This window comes from Oncorhynchus keta, chromosome 10, assembly GCF_023373465.1.
Source record: "Oncorhynchus keta strain PuntledgeMale-10-30-2019 chromosome 10, Oket_V2, whole genome shotgun sequence".
Lineage (NCBI taxonomy): Eukaryota > Metazoa > Chordata > Actinopteri > Salmoniformes > Salmonidae > Oncorhynchus > Oncorhynchus keta.
In genome coordinates, this window is record NC_068430.1 from 32,088,869 (window position 1) to 32,103,818 (window position 14,950).

The window sequence follows — 14,950 nt, forward strand, 5'->3', positions numbered from 1 at the left end:
ACAGACTACGAACTTTTAAAAGTGAGAATTTCACTGGACAGCGACTTAAACAATTACCTTCCTCTTTGGTTTGTTTGTGGATTCAGTCAAACCAGCACCACAATGTAGAATGTAGTTATTTCCATTTGTGTACTTATTACCATGTTAACAGTAATACCAGCTGAGATGGGACTGTTTAATAAAGTGTCATTAAACATTAGGCAGAGGGAATGGCTGCAGTGGGGTTCCACAGGGCATCTAACTTCATTCCCCCAGGGAGGACCATGGTACTACAGTCCCACTAAGTGTCTGAACCTGTACTATAGTGCACCTGCTACTTTACAAGGGTTCTGTCCCAGCCACCAATCAGGCTTTAATGTTGCCATCGCCAGCCTCACCTGCTACTATACCAGCCCTCAGAGTTTAAGGGAATCAACCAGTCTCGGCTGGCGAACAACTGCATGTCTACATGCTAACTTTGCCAGAGTATTTAAACATTCCTAAAGCAGGATTGATTGAATCCAGCCATAGGTTTATAATGGCTCGTGGCACCGTAACACAACATTAAACAAACTTTTTAAAGACTTGTCAGTTCTGTCTGTTTCTCTCTCTTTCTCTGCCCCAAGGAGTCCATGCAGAGCTTCTGTCTTTACATTTGTCAGTCTCAGAGTTCAATGGCAGTTTTTTTATTTGTTTAATAAAATAATTCAGTCACTTGATCAGCCGCCGTGTGCAGGAATGGAACTCCTTGCTCAACTCCGTCTCTGTCTCTCTCCCTCTACTAGTCCCCTTCAGGCCATGTTTGGAAAACAATAGACAGTTTTCCCAGCACTAACTGCTCCTGTCAGGGAGGGAGGGATGTGTATTTATTTTCCCTTTTGTACTTTCACTATTTGCATCATTACAACTAAATAATATATATATATACTAAATAAATATATATATATATACATATATATATATATATATACATACACACACACACACACACACACACACACACACACACACACATAATGACATTTGAAATGTCTTTATTCTTTTGAACTTCTGTGAGTGTGATGTTAATTTTTATTGTTCACTTTTGTTTATCTACTTAACTTGCTTTGGCAATGTTAACATGCTTCCCATGCCAATAAAGCCCTTCAATTGAATTGAGAGAGAGAGAGGGAGAACAACAGATAACATTGGCATTGCAGATGCCCCGGGGTGAGATGTTGGGTTTGCATGTTACAACATGTTGTTTAACTGAAGCTTTTGTCTGCTGTTTAGTGTGTCGTGGGAAGTGTATGATTTCAGAGGTGTCGGAGCTCAAGACTCAGTGCTAATCTTATCTCTGCTCTTATCCTGCCTCCCTCCTTTCTTAGATGTAATAACTGAACTTGACTGGATTGGTGAAGGCAATGTATTGGAACTTGCTTTCACCTGTCTCCGAGTTTCCATTCCATTTGAACTGTCGATTAGTGCAAACTGTTTTCGTGCAATACAGTTTTCCAGTCCCACTTCAATAAAATCGTTTTTAAATGCTCCTGATAAATGCATGGTGTCATGACAGAGTCCCAAGCAGCTATATTCACCAGGAGTCTTACATATAGGACTGTGGTGAGGCTCATAAATACATGTCCCTTTTTCAGGACCCTGTCTTTCAAAGATGATCTGTAAAATCCAAATAACTTCACAGATCTTCTTTGTAAAGGGTTTCAACTCTGTTTCCCCTGCTTGTTCAATGAACCATAAACTATTAATGAACATGCACCTGTGGAACGGTTGTTAAGACACTAACAGCTTACAGACGGTGGGCAATTAACGTCACACAAACTTAGGACACTAAAGAGGCCGTTCTACTGACTCTGAAAAACACCAAAAGAAAGATGCCCAGGGTCCCTGCTCATCTGTGTGAACGTGCCTTAGGCATGCCACAAGGAGGCATGAGGACTGCAGATGTGACCAGGGCAATAAATTGCAATGTCTGTACTGTGAGACACTTAAGGGAGACCGGACATACAGCTGATAGTCCTCGCAGTGGCAGACCACAGGTAACAACACCTGCACAGGATCGGTACATCTGAACATCACATCTGCGGGACAGGTACAGGATGGCAACAACAACTGCCCGAGTTACACCAGGAACGCACAATCCCTCCATCAGTGCTCAGACTGTCTGCAATAGGCTGAGTGAGGCTGGACTGAGGGCTTGTAGGCCTGTTGTAAAGGCAGGTTCTCACCAGACATTACCGGCAACAACGTCGCCTATGGGCACAAATCCACCGTCGGTGGACCAGACAAGACTGGCAAAAAGTGCTCTTCTCTGGCGAGTCGCGGTTTTGTCTCACCAGGGGTGATGGTCAGATTTGCGTTTATCGTCGAAGGAATGAGCGTTACGCCGAGGCCTGTACTCTGGAACGGGATCGACTTGGAGGTAGAGGGTCCGTCATTGTCTGGGGCGGTGTGGCACAGCATCATCGGACTGAGCTTGTTTTCATTGCAGGCGTCTCAACGCTGTGCGTTACAGGGAAGACATCTTCCTCCCTCATGTGGTACCCTTTCTGCAGGCTCATCCTGACATGACCCTCCAGCATGACAATGCCACCAGCCATACTGCTCGTCCTGTGCGTGATTTCCTGCAAGACAGGAATGTCAGTGTTCTGCCATGGCCAGCGAAGAGCCCGGATCTCAATCCCATTGAGCACGTCCGGGACCTGTTTGATCAGATTGTGAGGGCTAGACCCATTCCCTCCAGAAATGTCCGGGAATTTGCAGGTGCCTTGGTGGAAGAGTGGGGTAACATCTCACCACAAGAACTGTCAAATCTGGTGCAGTCCATGAGGAGGAGATGCACTGCAGTACTTAATGCAGCTGGTGGCCACACCAGATACTGACTGTTACTTTTGATATTGACCCCCTTTTTCAGGGACACATTATTCAATTTCTGTTAGTCACATGTCTGTGGAACTCGTTCAGTTTTTCTCTCAGTTGTTGAATCTTATTATGTTCATACAAATATTTACACATGTTACATTTGCTGAAAATAAACACAGTTGACATGAGGGGGTGCTTCTTTTTCTGCTGAGTTTACATCTACACTACATGACCAAAAGTATATGGACACTTGCTCGTTAAACATCTCATTCCAAAATTATGGGAATTAATATGGAGTTGATCCCCCCTTTGCTGGTATAACAGCCTCCACTCTTCTGGGAAGGCTTTCCACTAAATGTTGGAACATTGCTGCAGGGACTTGCTTCCATTTAGCCACAAGCATTCGTGAGGTCGTGCACCTATGTTGGATGATTAGGCGTGGCTCGCAGTTGACGTTCCAATTCATCCCAAAGGTGTTTGTTGGGGTTGAGGTCAGAGCTCTGAAGGCCAGTCAGATTCTTCCACAACGATCTCAACAAACCATTTCTGTATGGACCTCAATTTGTGCATGGGGGCATTGTCATGCTGCAACAGGAAAGGGCCTTCCCCAAACTCATCTAGAACAGACTCATCTAGAATTTCATTGTATGCTGCAGCATTAAGATTTCCTATCACTGGAACTAACCATGAAAAACAGCCCCAGACAATTATTCCTCCTCCACTAAACTTTACAGTTGTCACAGTTGGCACTATGCTTTCGGGCAGGTAGCATTCTTCTGGCATCCGCCAAACCCAAATTCGTCAGTCGGACTGGCAGATGGTGAAGCGTGATTCATCAAGCCAGAGAACGCATCAGCTCAACTGCTGTGCCCTATAATACTAATTTGAATGTGTGTCACAGTTTTGATCTGCATAGTCTCATAAAGAGAAGCATGTTAAACTAGCCTAGAGTAGTCTATTAGGTCACTATCAGACACTACTCTGTAATCCTATTGCATACTCAGCCTATTGCATATTTACTTGCTTCAAGATGTCCATGCAAGCTAAGGTAAATGAACTAAATGACTATTGCCCTGTGGCACACCTCTGTCATCACGAAGCGCTTTGAGAGGCTGGTGAATGATGAAATCACCTCCATCTTGCCAGACACACTAGGCCAACTACAATTTGAAATCGCTGTTGCACTGCACATCGTCCTATCCCACCAGGACAACAGGACTACCTATGTGAGAATGCTGTTCATCGACTACAGCTCTGCTTTCAGCACCATAGTGCCCAGCAAGCTTGTCACTAAGCTCAGGGCCCTGGGTATGAACCCCACCCTGTGCAACTGGGTCTTTGACTTCCTCACGGGCCGACCCCAGGTGGGTGTATGGATAGGAAACAACACCTCTGCCACGCTGATCCTCAAAATGTGAGGCCCCCCAGGGATGTGTGCTCAGCCCCCTCCAGTACTCTCTGTTTGCATTTCCTGTACTCCCATGACTGCATGGCTACGCACAACTCCAACTCAATCATCAAGTTTGCTGACGACTGCTTACAGGGAAGAGGTTAGAGCACTGGAGAAGAGGTGCCAGGAAAATAACCTCTCCCTTAATAACGTAAAAAAAACAACAAAGGAGCTGATTGTGGGCAACCAGAGACCGAGGAGGGAGGACCTGAAATGGTCCCACCACACCGACACCATGGGGAAGAAGGTGCATAAGCACCTCTACAACCTCAGGCGGCTAAAGAAATTTGGCATGGCCACTAAGACCCTGACAAACTTCTATAGAAGTGCTCCACCCTAAACTGAATGGCTCTCCAGAGGGTGGTGCGGTCACCAGGAAGGAGCATGCTGCTTTACATCCAGGACACTTCCAGCACTGTGTCAAAGGAAGGCCAACAGATCATCAAGGACCTCTGCCACCCGAGTCGCGGTCTGTTCACTCTACGACCATCTAGCAGAAAGAGACAGTACAGGCGCATTAAAGCCAAAAGACTGGAAAAACAGCTTTTATCTGGAGAGTATCTACTGCTGTACATATCATTCTTAGTATATACACTGCTCAAAAAATAAAGACAAAACTAAAATAACACATCCTAGATCTGAATGAATGAAATATTATTATTAAATACTTTTTTCTTTACATAGTTGAATGTGCTGACGACAAAATCCCACAAATTATCAATGGAAATCAAATGTATCAACCCGTGAAGTTCTGGATTTGGAGTCACACTCAAAATTAAAGTGGAAAACCACACTACAGGCTGATCCAACTTTGATGTGATGTCCATAAAACAAGTCAAAATGAGGCTCAGTAGTGTGTGTGGCCTCCACGTGCCTGTATGACCTCTGCCAACTCCTGGACAGTCTGTGGTGCAACGTGGCGTTGGTGGATGGAGCGAGACATGATGTCCCAGATGTGCTCAATTGGATTCAGGTCTGGGGAACGGGCGGGCCAGTCCATAGCATCAATGCCTTCCTCTTGCAGGAACTGCTGACACACTCCAGCCACGTGAGGTCTAGCATTATCTTGCATTAGGAGGAACCCAGGGCCAACCACACCAGCATATGGTCTCACAAGGGGTCTGAGGATCTCATCTCGGTACCTAATGGCAGTCAGGCTACCTCTGGCGAGCACATGGAGGGCTGTGCGGCCCCCCCAAAGAAATGCCACCCCACACCATGACTGACCCACCGCCAAACCGGTCATGCTGGAGGATGTTGCAGGCATCAGAACGTTCTCCAAGGCGTCTCCAGACTCTGTCACATCTGTCACATGTGCTCAGTGTGAACCTGCTTTCATCTGTGAAGAGCACAGGGCGCCAGTGGCGAATTTGTCAATCTTGGTGTTCTCTGGCAAATGCCAAACGTCCTGCACGGTGTTGGACTGTAAGCACAACCCCCACCTGTGGACGTCGGGCCCTCATACCACCCTCATGGAGTCTGTTTCTGACCGTTCGAGCAGACACATGCACATTTGTGGCCTGCTGGAGGTCATTTTGCAGGGCTCTAGCAGTGCTCCTCCTGCTCCTCCTTGCACAAAGGCGGAGGTAGCGGTCCTGCTGCTGGGTTGTTGCCCTCCAAAGGCCTCCTCCACGTCTCCTGATGTACTGGCCTGTCTCCTGGTAGCGCCTCCATGCTCTGGACACTACGCTGACAGACACAGCAAACCTTATTGCCACATCTCGCATGGATGTGCCATCCTGGATGAGCTGCACTACCTGAGCCACTTGTCTGGGTTGTAGACTCCGTCTCATGCTACCACTTGAGTGAAAGCACTGCCAGCATTCAAAAGTGACCAAAACATCAGCCAGGAAGCAGAGCATATTGGGGGTGTCTTGCTAATTGCCTATAATTTCCACCTGTTGTCTATTCCATTTGCACAACAACATGTGAAATGTATTGTCAATCAGTGTTGCTTCCTAAGTGGACAGTTTGATTTCACAGAAGTGTGATTGACTTGGAGTTACATTGTGGTGTTTAAGTGTTCCCTTTATATTTTTGAGCAGTGTATTTTGGGTGTATATACGCATAGATTGCATTTGGATAACTGATAGTGTTATTTGGGTGGTTAACTGTATTCTTCCTGACATTCCTGAGTTATTATTTTTATAATGGATTATTATTATTTGTGTACTTGTTTTTTAAATGTTTACTTCATTTTTCAGAGGTAGTAACATACTCATTTTGCTGCACCCGCTATAACATATGCTAAACTGTGTAAGTGTTGATATTCAACTTATTCAAATCACACTTTGCAATTCACAAATCCACAAGTTCCGCATGGATGCAGTTTGTTATAAACATGGAAGGTGTACATGTACCTTAGATTTTTGTGGAGAGCACTGATAAGCTGTGGAGGGCTGAGGTGAGACGAGCCCTAGCATTGTCTGAGCTGTGACGCGACGGCATTGTTTAACTCTAAGATTAGATGTGTTGGACCCCAAACTCAGAAAACACACACACCTTAATGCATACCTGGCTGTCAGCAGGTCTGTGACTCAGATTCTGGGCATGCCTTTGTGTTGGACACACAGGCAGAGCGGCGAGACACTCTCTCGTGTGCACACACGCACACACGCACACACGCACGCACGCACGCACGCACGCACGCACACACACACACACACACACACACACGGGTGACAGTCTAAAGCCACATGTGTTAGCTCTATAAGCCAACCACTTTGGAACGCTGATGAGAATGCTGTTAAGAAGTCCAGGAATAACTTCCTGTGCTCCACAGCAGGATGCTGAATGCCACCAACACCCCCACAGGGAAACCTCATCACTCCTTAAACATAGGAACAGTAAAATGAACAGAGTGTTTGAGGTGAACAAGAAAAGCTTGAGGTGTGTAGAGGAAAGGGATTTGAGTGGATTCTGAAGGTTGTTGCATGTTTGCCCATCCTCTATAACCTAGTGGTTAAGGGGGTTTGGCCAGTAACCGAAAGGTCGCTGGTTCGACTCTGAGTCAGCAAGGTGGAAAAATCTGTCATTCTGCCCAGTAACCCCCAACAGCAACTGCTCCCATGATGTCGATTAAGGCACCCCCCTGATTCAGAGGGGTTGGGTTAAATACGGAAGACACAGTTCATCTCCACCCCCTCAGATACACACCCTGGGACTGGTAATCTTCAGAACCCCCCCATATTATTTAAAAGGTTTTGGTGAATGGATTGGTTCATATCTCACTCACTCACTATAGCACTCACACACAGGTTTAGAGCCGTGGCCTCTGGAAGGCAGGTGGCTTTGTTAGAGACAGAATATGAGAGGGGGAACGGGGGGAGGAACTCTAATCACTATGCGCTTGGCAGAATGGTGGCGCTCTGCATTTTCCCCCGGTCCCGGAGTCGGTCGGCACATTCCGCTGGCATTGTTATCTGCACTGTTTCCTGCGGCCGCGGCTTTTGTCCGTCTTTTGCCCATTGTCCCGGCTTCCTTTGTTCCCTCCGTCTAACAATGGCTTTTTTCTCCCTTTATTTCTATATATGTGCACTTTTCGCCCTGTGTGTTCTGTTTGTTTTGTTCTCCTGTCTAGCGTGCTTTTCTTTCCTCCTGCAGCGGAGGTGCTTTTCTTTCCTCCTGCAGCGGAGGTGCTTTTCTTTCCTCCTGCAGCGGAGGTGGGGAAAAACGCAGCTAATTTCAGAGTTCATTAAGGTTCATCCTCTCTCTCTCTGCTCTCTTAGCCTGTCCTTCACTCCATCTCTCTCTTTCACTCTTTCTCTCCATCTCTCGGTCTCTTTCTGTTCGTGTGTGTTTGATGTGCAGAGTCTTCATCTTGTCATGATGATTAACTTTCCCTGAGACCTACAATGTCTCCCAAACTAGAAGTTTGGTTTTCAAGGTACAGTTGACTTGTGTTTGTGTGACATATTCACAGTATGTCCTTTGTTCCCTACGCAAAGCAGGGGTTTCTATACACGCACACACACATCCAAAGCTCAGAGACCCAGAGATGGTCACGCTTGGAAAGCTTATGGTCACATTACAGAGAAAGGTGGTGTGTGTGTGTGTGTGTGTGTGTGTGTGTGTGTGTGTGTGTGTGTGTGTGTGTGTGTGTGTGTGTGTGTGTGTGTGTGTGTGTGTGTGTGTGTGTGTGTGTGATGCGCGGGTTGCGAACTTTACCAATGTCAACTAGATTGAATCCTTCCTTCTATCGATCTATTACATTATTCTGTTGAGCAGGTGTTAATATAACGTTAGTCTTCTCGGGCAACATAATGACAAAAGAGAAGCTACATTTATCTAATTGTAGACAAGTTGATTAACACAGCCTACCAAACTGTCAGAAATTATAAGCAGAAACATATGTATATCAGGCCCCCCAAAAATATCCTGCATCCCCTATCAAAAATGTGTCACTCTGGTAAGGCTAGAGGCATGAGGGCAGAACACCATTTGCGTTGCTTTCCCCCTACGTCAAATCAAATGTTATTTGCCACAAGGGCCGAATAAAACAGGGGTCGTCCTTACAGTGAAATGCTTACTTACAAGCCCTTAACCAACAATGCAGTTTTAAGAAAAATAAGTAAGTAAAAATAACAAATAATTAAAGAGCAGCAGTAAAATAACAGCAGTGAGGCTGTATACAGGGGGTACGGTACGGGTACAGAGTCAATGTGTGGGGGCACAGGTTAGTCAGGGTAATTGAGGTAATATGTACATGGAGGTTGAGTTAAAGTGACTATGCATAGATAATAAACAGAGAGTAGAAGTAGCAGCATAAAAGAGGGGGGGGGGACAAAGCAAATAGTCTGAGTAGCCATTTGCAGAGTCTTATGGCTTGGGGGTAGAAGCTGTTAAGATCCTTTTGGACCTAGACTTGGGGCTCCGGTACCACTTACGGTGGGTGCAGTAGAAGAGAGAACAGTCTGAGTAGGGTAGCTGGAGTCTTTAACAATTTTTAGGGCCTTCCTCTGACACCGCCTGGTATAGAGGTCCTGGATGGCAGGAAGCTTGGTCCCAGTGATGTACTGGGCCGTACGCACTACGCTCTGTAGTGCCTTGCGGTCGGAGGCCGAGCAGTTACCATACCAGGCAGTGACGCAACACTCGATGGTGCAGCTGTAGAACTTTTTCAGGATCTGAAGACCCATGACAAATCTTTTCAGTCTCCTGAGGGGAATAGTCTATGTGAGCAAGCCTATCTATTCACCTGAACGGTTCTTCTGCCCCCACCCCCTCACACCACTATTTTCACCCCCCCTTTTCCTCCCAGAATGGTGGAGCCCAGTCCCCCAGCGCTGCATCTCCATGCCAGCGGTGATGTCAGCATGGTGGGCGTCAGTGTGAAGTTGGAGGAGTCTGGAGGAGAAGGGGGAGGAGCCAATACCAGGGCAGAGCAGCTCTCCTCTCCTGCCTGTGATTGGTCAGGACATCAGCCAATGGAACGACCGGAGTCTAGACAGCTGACTCCTCCCCTCTCCCGCTCACCCTCAGTAATAAACTTATCCCATATTTTTCATGTTTAAACAATCTTTAAAAAAAAAGTTTATCCAGGTCTGCTTCCCAATCCCACTAGTCCTTGCCTATAGGCACTTGTGCAGATCTGGTTGTACTATGTTTATCACAGACAAGCGAGCTACAGTTTGTTAGCTATATGATTGTGTTCTAACAATGTTTTCCCCTGCCCTTGGTAGGAGGGCTCTCCTGGTAAGGAACAGCTTCTCAGACAGAGTCCTGTTGGGATGAAGGGGGGCAGCAGGGGGTACAACCACCGACCAGAGGGACACATGCACCCCACTGTCAGCGAAGGTATGGCAAACATACACCTCGTCTGCGCCCCAGTGTAATCTGTTTCTGATCATCACTTTGCTCTATAGAGATCTCTCCCGCACATTGATAGAGGTGAAGGTGTTGAGTTCTTTTTTTTTTACAATGCATCCCATTTAGACTCTGAGAAGGCCAGAAGAGTTGGCCTTAGCTCTGTGTGCTCATGTTTGTGCTCCTGTTCATTGGCTACAGAATTGCATTGAATTCCCCTTGGCTGTTTTTATTTTTAAAGAGAAAGTACACAAAGTACCTTTCTATTGGAATCCTTACAAAGTAGCAGACCTTGAAATTTGAACTACTGCATTGATTCACACACGTACATAATCTAATTCCGTTGTTCATACAATATGGTGGCTGAACAACAAGAAGTAACACATCTTTGTCCTGTTTCCTGTTGGCAGTCATGCCCACCATAGAGAAGCTTCTGAGTGTGGACTGGAGGGAGACATTTCTGGACAAAAGCCCCCTGGGAGGCAACCACCTGAAAGGTGAGCTTTTACCCCTAACCCTTGACCTTTTACCTCTCACCCATCAGTGCTTTGTCCTTCCGGTCTCTCCACCTGTCTGTCAGTCTCTGCTTGCCTGCCCGTCTGCTTCCTATATCTAATTGTGTCTCTATGTATAATCATGTTTGTACTCCTTTCTCTTTCTTGTTCTCTCTCCTCCTTCCTTCCCAGGCACTCCAGAGTCTCTGGCAGAGAAGGAGCTGCAGTTGTTATTGATGATTAACCAGCTGGGTGGTCTGAGGGAGCAGCTGCTGGGAGCCCACTCTGAGCAGAGGAACATGGCTGCCTTGCTGCTGGAGAAACAACAGCAGCAGATGGAGCTGGCCAGACAGCAGCAGGAACAGGTGATCCTGACCTCTGACCCCTGGCACAACTCACACACTCTGACCCCCAAACCATAACATTGACCATAACCGGAGTGTACCTGGACTAAGCTTTGTGTGGTTAATTCCAGATTGCCAAACAGCAGCAGCAGTTGATCCAGCAGCAGCACAAAATCAACCTGCTTCAGCAACAGATCCAGGTGACGAGACCTCTACAAATGACATGCTATTTTCATAACAGAATTTCGAAGTAACTTTGGGGTAACTCTGAGTGGGACTGACCTTGTGCCCTCTGTCTGACCTGGTCTCAGCAGGTTAACATGCCCTACGTGATGATCCCAGCCTTCCACCCCAACACCCAGCAACTCCCTGTCACTGCCGACAACCAGATGACCATGCCTCTGCAGCCAATCCCCTGCAAGCCAGGTGAGTCACACCCGCTCTAGCTTTTTTGCTCGGTGTGGATGTTGCCTGTAATCCATGGCTTCTGGTTGGGATATGTACGTATGGTCACTGTGGGGACAACGTCGTCGATGCACTTATTGATGAAGCCGGTGACTGAGGTGGCTTTGGATGAATCCCGGAACATATTGCAGTCTGTTCTAGCAAACCAGTCCTGTAGTGTAGCATCCGTGTCATCTGACCACTTCCGTATTGAGCGAGTCACTGGTACTTCCTGCCTAAGTTTTTACTTGTAAGCAGGATTCAGGAGGATATAATTATAGTCAGATTTGCCAAATGGAGGGCGAGGGAGAGCTTTGTAAAGGTGGTCTAGAGTTATTTTTTTCTTTCTTTTTTTTCTCAGGTTGCACATGTGACATTCTGGTAGAAATTAGGTCAAACGGATTTAAGTTTATCTGCATTAAAATCCCCGGCCACTAGGAGCACCTCTTCTGGATGAACATTTTCTTGTTTGCTTATGGCCTTCTACAGCTCGTTGAGTGCGGTCTTAGTGCCAACATCGGTTTGTGGTGGTAAATAGATGGCTACGAAAAAAATACATAAACTTTCTTGGTAGATAGTGTGGTCTACAGCTTATCATGAGGTACTCAGGCGAGCAATACCTCGAGACTTCCTTAATATTAGACATTGCGCACCAGCTGTTATTGCCAAAGAGACCCCCACCCCTCATCTTACCAGACGTAGCTGTTCTGTCCTGCCGATGCACAAAACCCAGCCAACTGTATATTATCCGTGTCGTCGTTCAGCCACGACTCGGTGAAGCATAAGATATTATAATTTTTAATGTCCCGTTGTTAAGAGAGTCTCGAACGGAGATCATCCAGTTTATTCTCCAGTGATTGCACGTTGGCCAATAGAACGGATGGTGAAGGCGGGTTACCCACTCGCCGACAAATTCTTACAAGGCACCCCGATCACCGCCCCTTGTATTTCCGTCTTTTCTTCACGTGAATGACGGCGATTTAGGCCTGGTCTCGGAGAGGCTGTAAATCCTTTGCGTCGGACTCATTAAAGATAAAATCTTCGTCCAGTTCGATGTGAGTAATCGCTGTTCTGATATCCTCAAAGCTTATTTCAGTCATAAGAGACATTAGCAGCAACATTATGTACAAAATAAGTGGCAAATGATGTGAAAACACACCAAATAGCACAATTGGTTAGGATGGCTCCCGTAAAACGGCAGCCACCCTCTCCATTAATTCCAAGGCCCAGCTGCAGTGCTTCCAAAAAAGGAGGGTAGATTGGGGCCCATTGGTAGGCTGTGACATGGTTTAGATTACTCACTGGTTCATTATAAACACTCAATCCTCTCATACACTATGAAAACAAAAAAGTAACATGCTGACATCAAGTGATCTCTGCAGACTTTTAATGTATCATCAATGTCAATCTGAAATGACAAAACAATGGTCAATTTAGCATCTCTGTTTTGTTTATATTGTTGCTATGTACTGTATAAGTTGCTATAGAAGGAGCAGCAGTCCCTTTCAGATTGTATTGTGGTCAGTAACCTCCGTCAAACCCCCTTTTCCCCTGCTCATACACTTCAATCTGTGGTGGAGTCGGCATGATGATATTACAGATAATGTCTAGATGTTATTGATTCTGTTCCCTTGTGACAGAGATTGTGAAGCTTTCATCTCCCCCTTCTTATTTTGCAGTGGACTATCCCATGCAGCTGCTGCAGAACTCTCACTCCACCCCTGTGAAAAGGCCCAGTGGTACCTTCCGTCAGGTAGTGCTTTTCATCTATTACTATACTAAAACTATACTATACTGTACAGTAAGACCTTTTCCAGATGGAATGAAACAAGGTGAATTGGAAAGTAACCAAAATGGTGTCAATAAAGACAGGTTAATGTTTTCTCTGCTTTATACACTGCATTCGGAAAGTATTCAGAATCTTGACTTTTACATTTTATTACTTTACGGCCTTATTATAAAATGGATTAAATAGTTTTTTCCCCCTCATCAATCTACACACAATACCCCATAATGACTAAGCAAAAACGTTTTTAAAAATATTTTTTTTTGCAAATGTAATAAATATTAAAAAAGGATATCACATTTACATAGGTATTCAGACCCTTTACTCAGTACATTGTTGAAGCGCTGTTAAAGGAATTATATTCCTATTTAAAAACACCTTTGGGCAGCGATTAGAGCCTTGAGTCTTCTTGGGTATGACGCTACAAGCTTGACACACCTGTATTTGGAGAGTTTCTCCCGTTCTCTGCAGATCCTCTCAAGCTCTGTAAGGTTGGATGGGGAGCGTCGCTGCACAGCTATTTTCAGGTCAAGATGTTCGATCGGGTTCAAGTCTGGGATCTGGCTGGGCCACTCAAGGACATTCAGAGACTTGTTCCCAAGCCACTCTGACGTTGTCTTGGCTGTGTGCTTAGGGTCGTTGTGCTGTTAGGTGAACCTTCATCCCAGTCTGAGGTCCTGAGCGCTCCGGAGTAGGTTTTCGTCAATGATCTCTCTTTACTTCGCTCCGTTCATCTTTCCGTTGATCCTGACTAGTCTCCCAGTCCCTGCTGCTGAAAAACATCCCCATAGCATGATGCTGCCGCCACCATGCTTTACCGTAGGGATGGTGCCAGGTTTCATTCAGGCGTGACACTTTGCATTCAGGCCAATGAGTTCCATCTTGGTTTCATCAGACCTGAGATAATTGTTTTCTCTCTCTTTGGGGCCATGGACTCATGCTGCTTACGCCAAACCCCGAATTGCTCAGTTTGACCGGGTGGCCAGCTCTAGGAGGAGTCTCGGTGGTTCCAAACTTCTAAGAATGTTGGAGACACCTATGTTCTTGAGGATCGTCAATGCTGCAGACATGTTTTTTGGCACCCTTCGCCAGATCTTTGCCTCGACACAATCTTGTCTCGGAGCTCTACAGACAATTCCTTCGACCTCATGGCTTGGATTTTGCTCTGGCATGCACTGTCAACTGTGGGACATTTTATATAGACAGGTGTGTGTCCAATCAATTAAATTTACCACAGGTGGACTCCAATCACGTTGTAGAAACATTTCATGGATGATCAATGGAAATCTGAACTAAATTTCAAGTCTTATAGCAAAGCGTTTGCAAAACTGTTTTTGGTTTGTCATTATGGGGTATTGTGTGTAGACTCTTTCAGATTTTTTTTTTCCTCATCAATTTTAGAACAAGGCTGTAACGTAACAACATTTGAAAAAAGTGAAGGGGTCTGAATACTTTCCAAATGCACTGCACCTACAGCTGCAACCGTTGCACAGGTTACATGCCTAATACAGCACTATAGTACATGGATATTTGTATTTTGATTAGCATGTCATGTTTTTGGTAAAGGCCTGAGGTATGTATGTACCTAGGAAGCCATCTCTCTTAATACTACAGATACAGGCTGGGAGATCTTTGAAAATGCTGTCAAAACAATGCACTCCAAATGAACAATGCATGTTTCTGGTATCTGGGACAGTGAACAACTGAACAAATACACCACACCCTGTTCACAGTTGTGTGTGTGTGTGCCTTTGCGTGCACAATGCAGTCATGCTCTGTCTGCACTGTT

The 14,950-nt window shown here is 45.8% G+C and overlaps 1 protein-coding gene across 4 annotated transcripts in view; it reads left to right on the forward strand.

Annotated features, from left to right (window-relative positions):
* The window catches only part of LOC118388505 (transcription factor SOX-13-like), a 47,949-nt gene that overhangs the window by 23,202 nt on the left and 9,797 nt on the right, over positions 1 to 14,950 (forward strand). For 3 of the 4 annotated variants that reach the window (XM_035777661.2, XM_035777662.2, XM_035777659.2), the window contains exons 2-8: positions 9,549 to 9,768; positions 9,970 to 10,084; positions 10,504 to 10,590; positions 10,780 to 10,952; positions 11,063 to 11,131; positions 11,243 to 11,357; positions 13,055 to 13,128. In XM_035777661.2, the coding sequence (XP_035633554.2) occupies positions 9,550 to 9,768; positions 9,970 to 10,084; positions 10,504 to 10,590; positions 10,780 to 10,952; positions 11,063 to 11,131; positions 11,243 to 11,357; positions 13,055 to 13,128 (852 nt within the window). In that variant the 5' untranslated portion in view covers position 9,549. The remainder of the gene's footprint in view (positions 1 to 9,548; positions 9,769 to 9,969; positions 10,085 to 10,503; positions 10,591 to 10,779; positions 10,953 to 11,062; positions 11,132 to 11,242; positions 11,358 to 13,054; positions 13,129 to 14,950) is intronic. The other variant, XM_035777660.2, reaches the window with a different exon arrangement.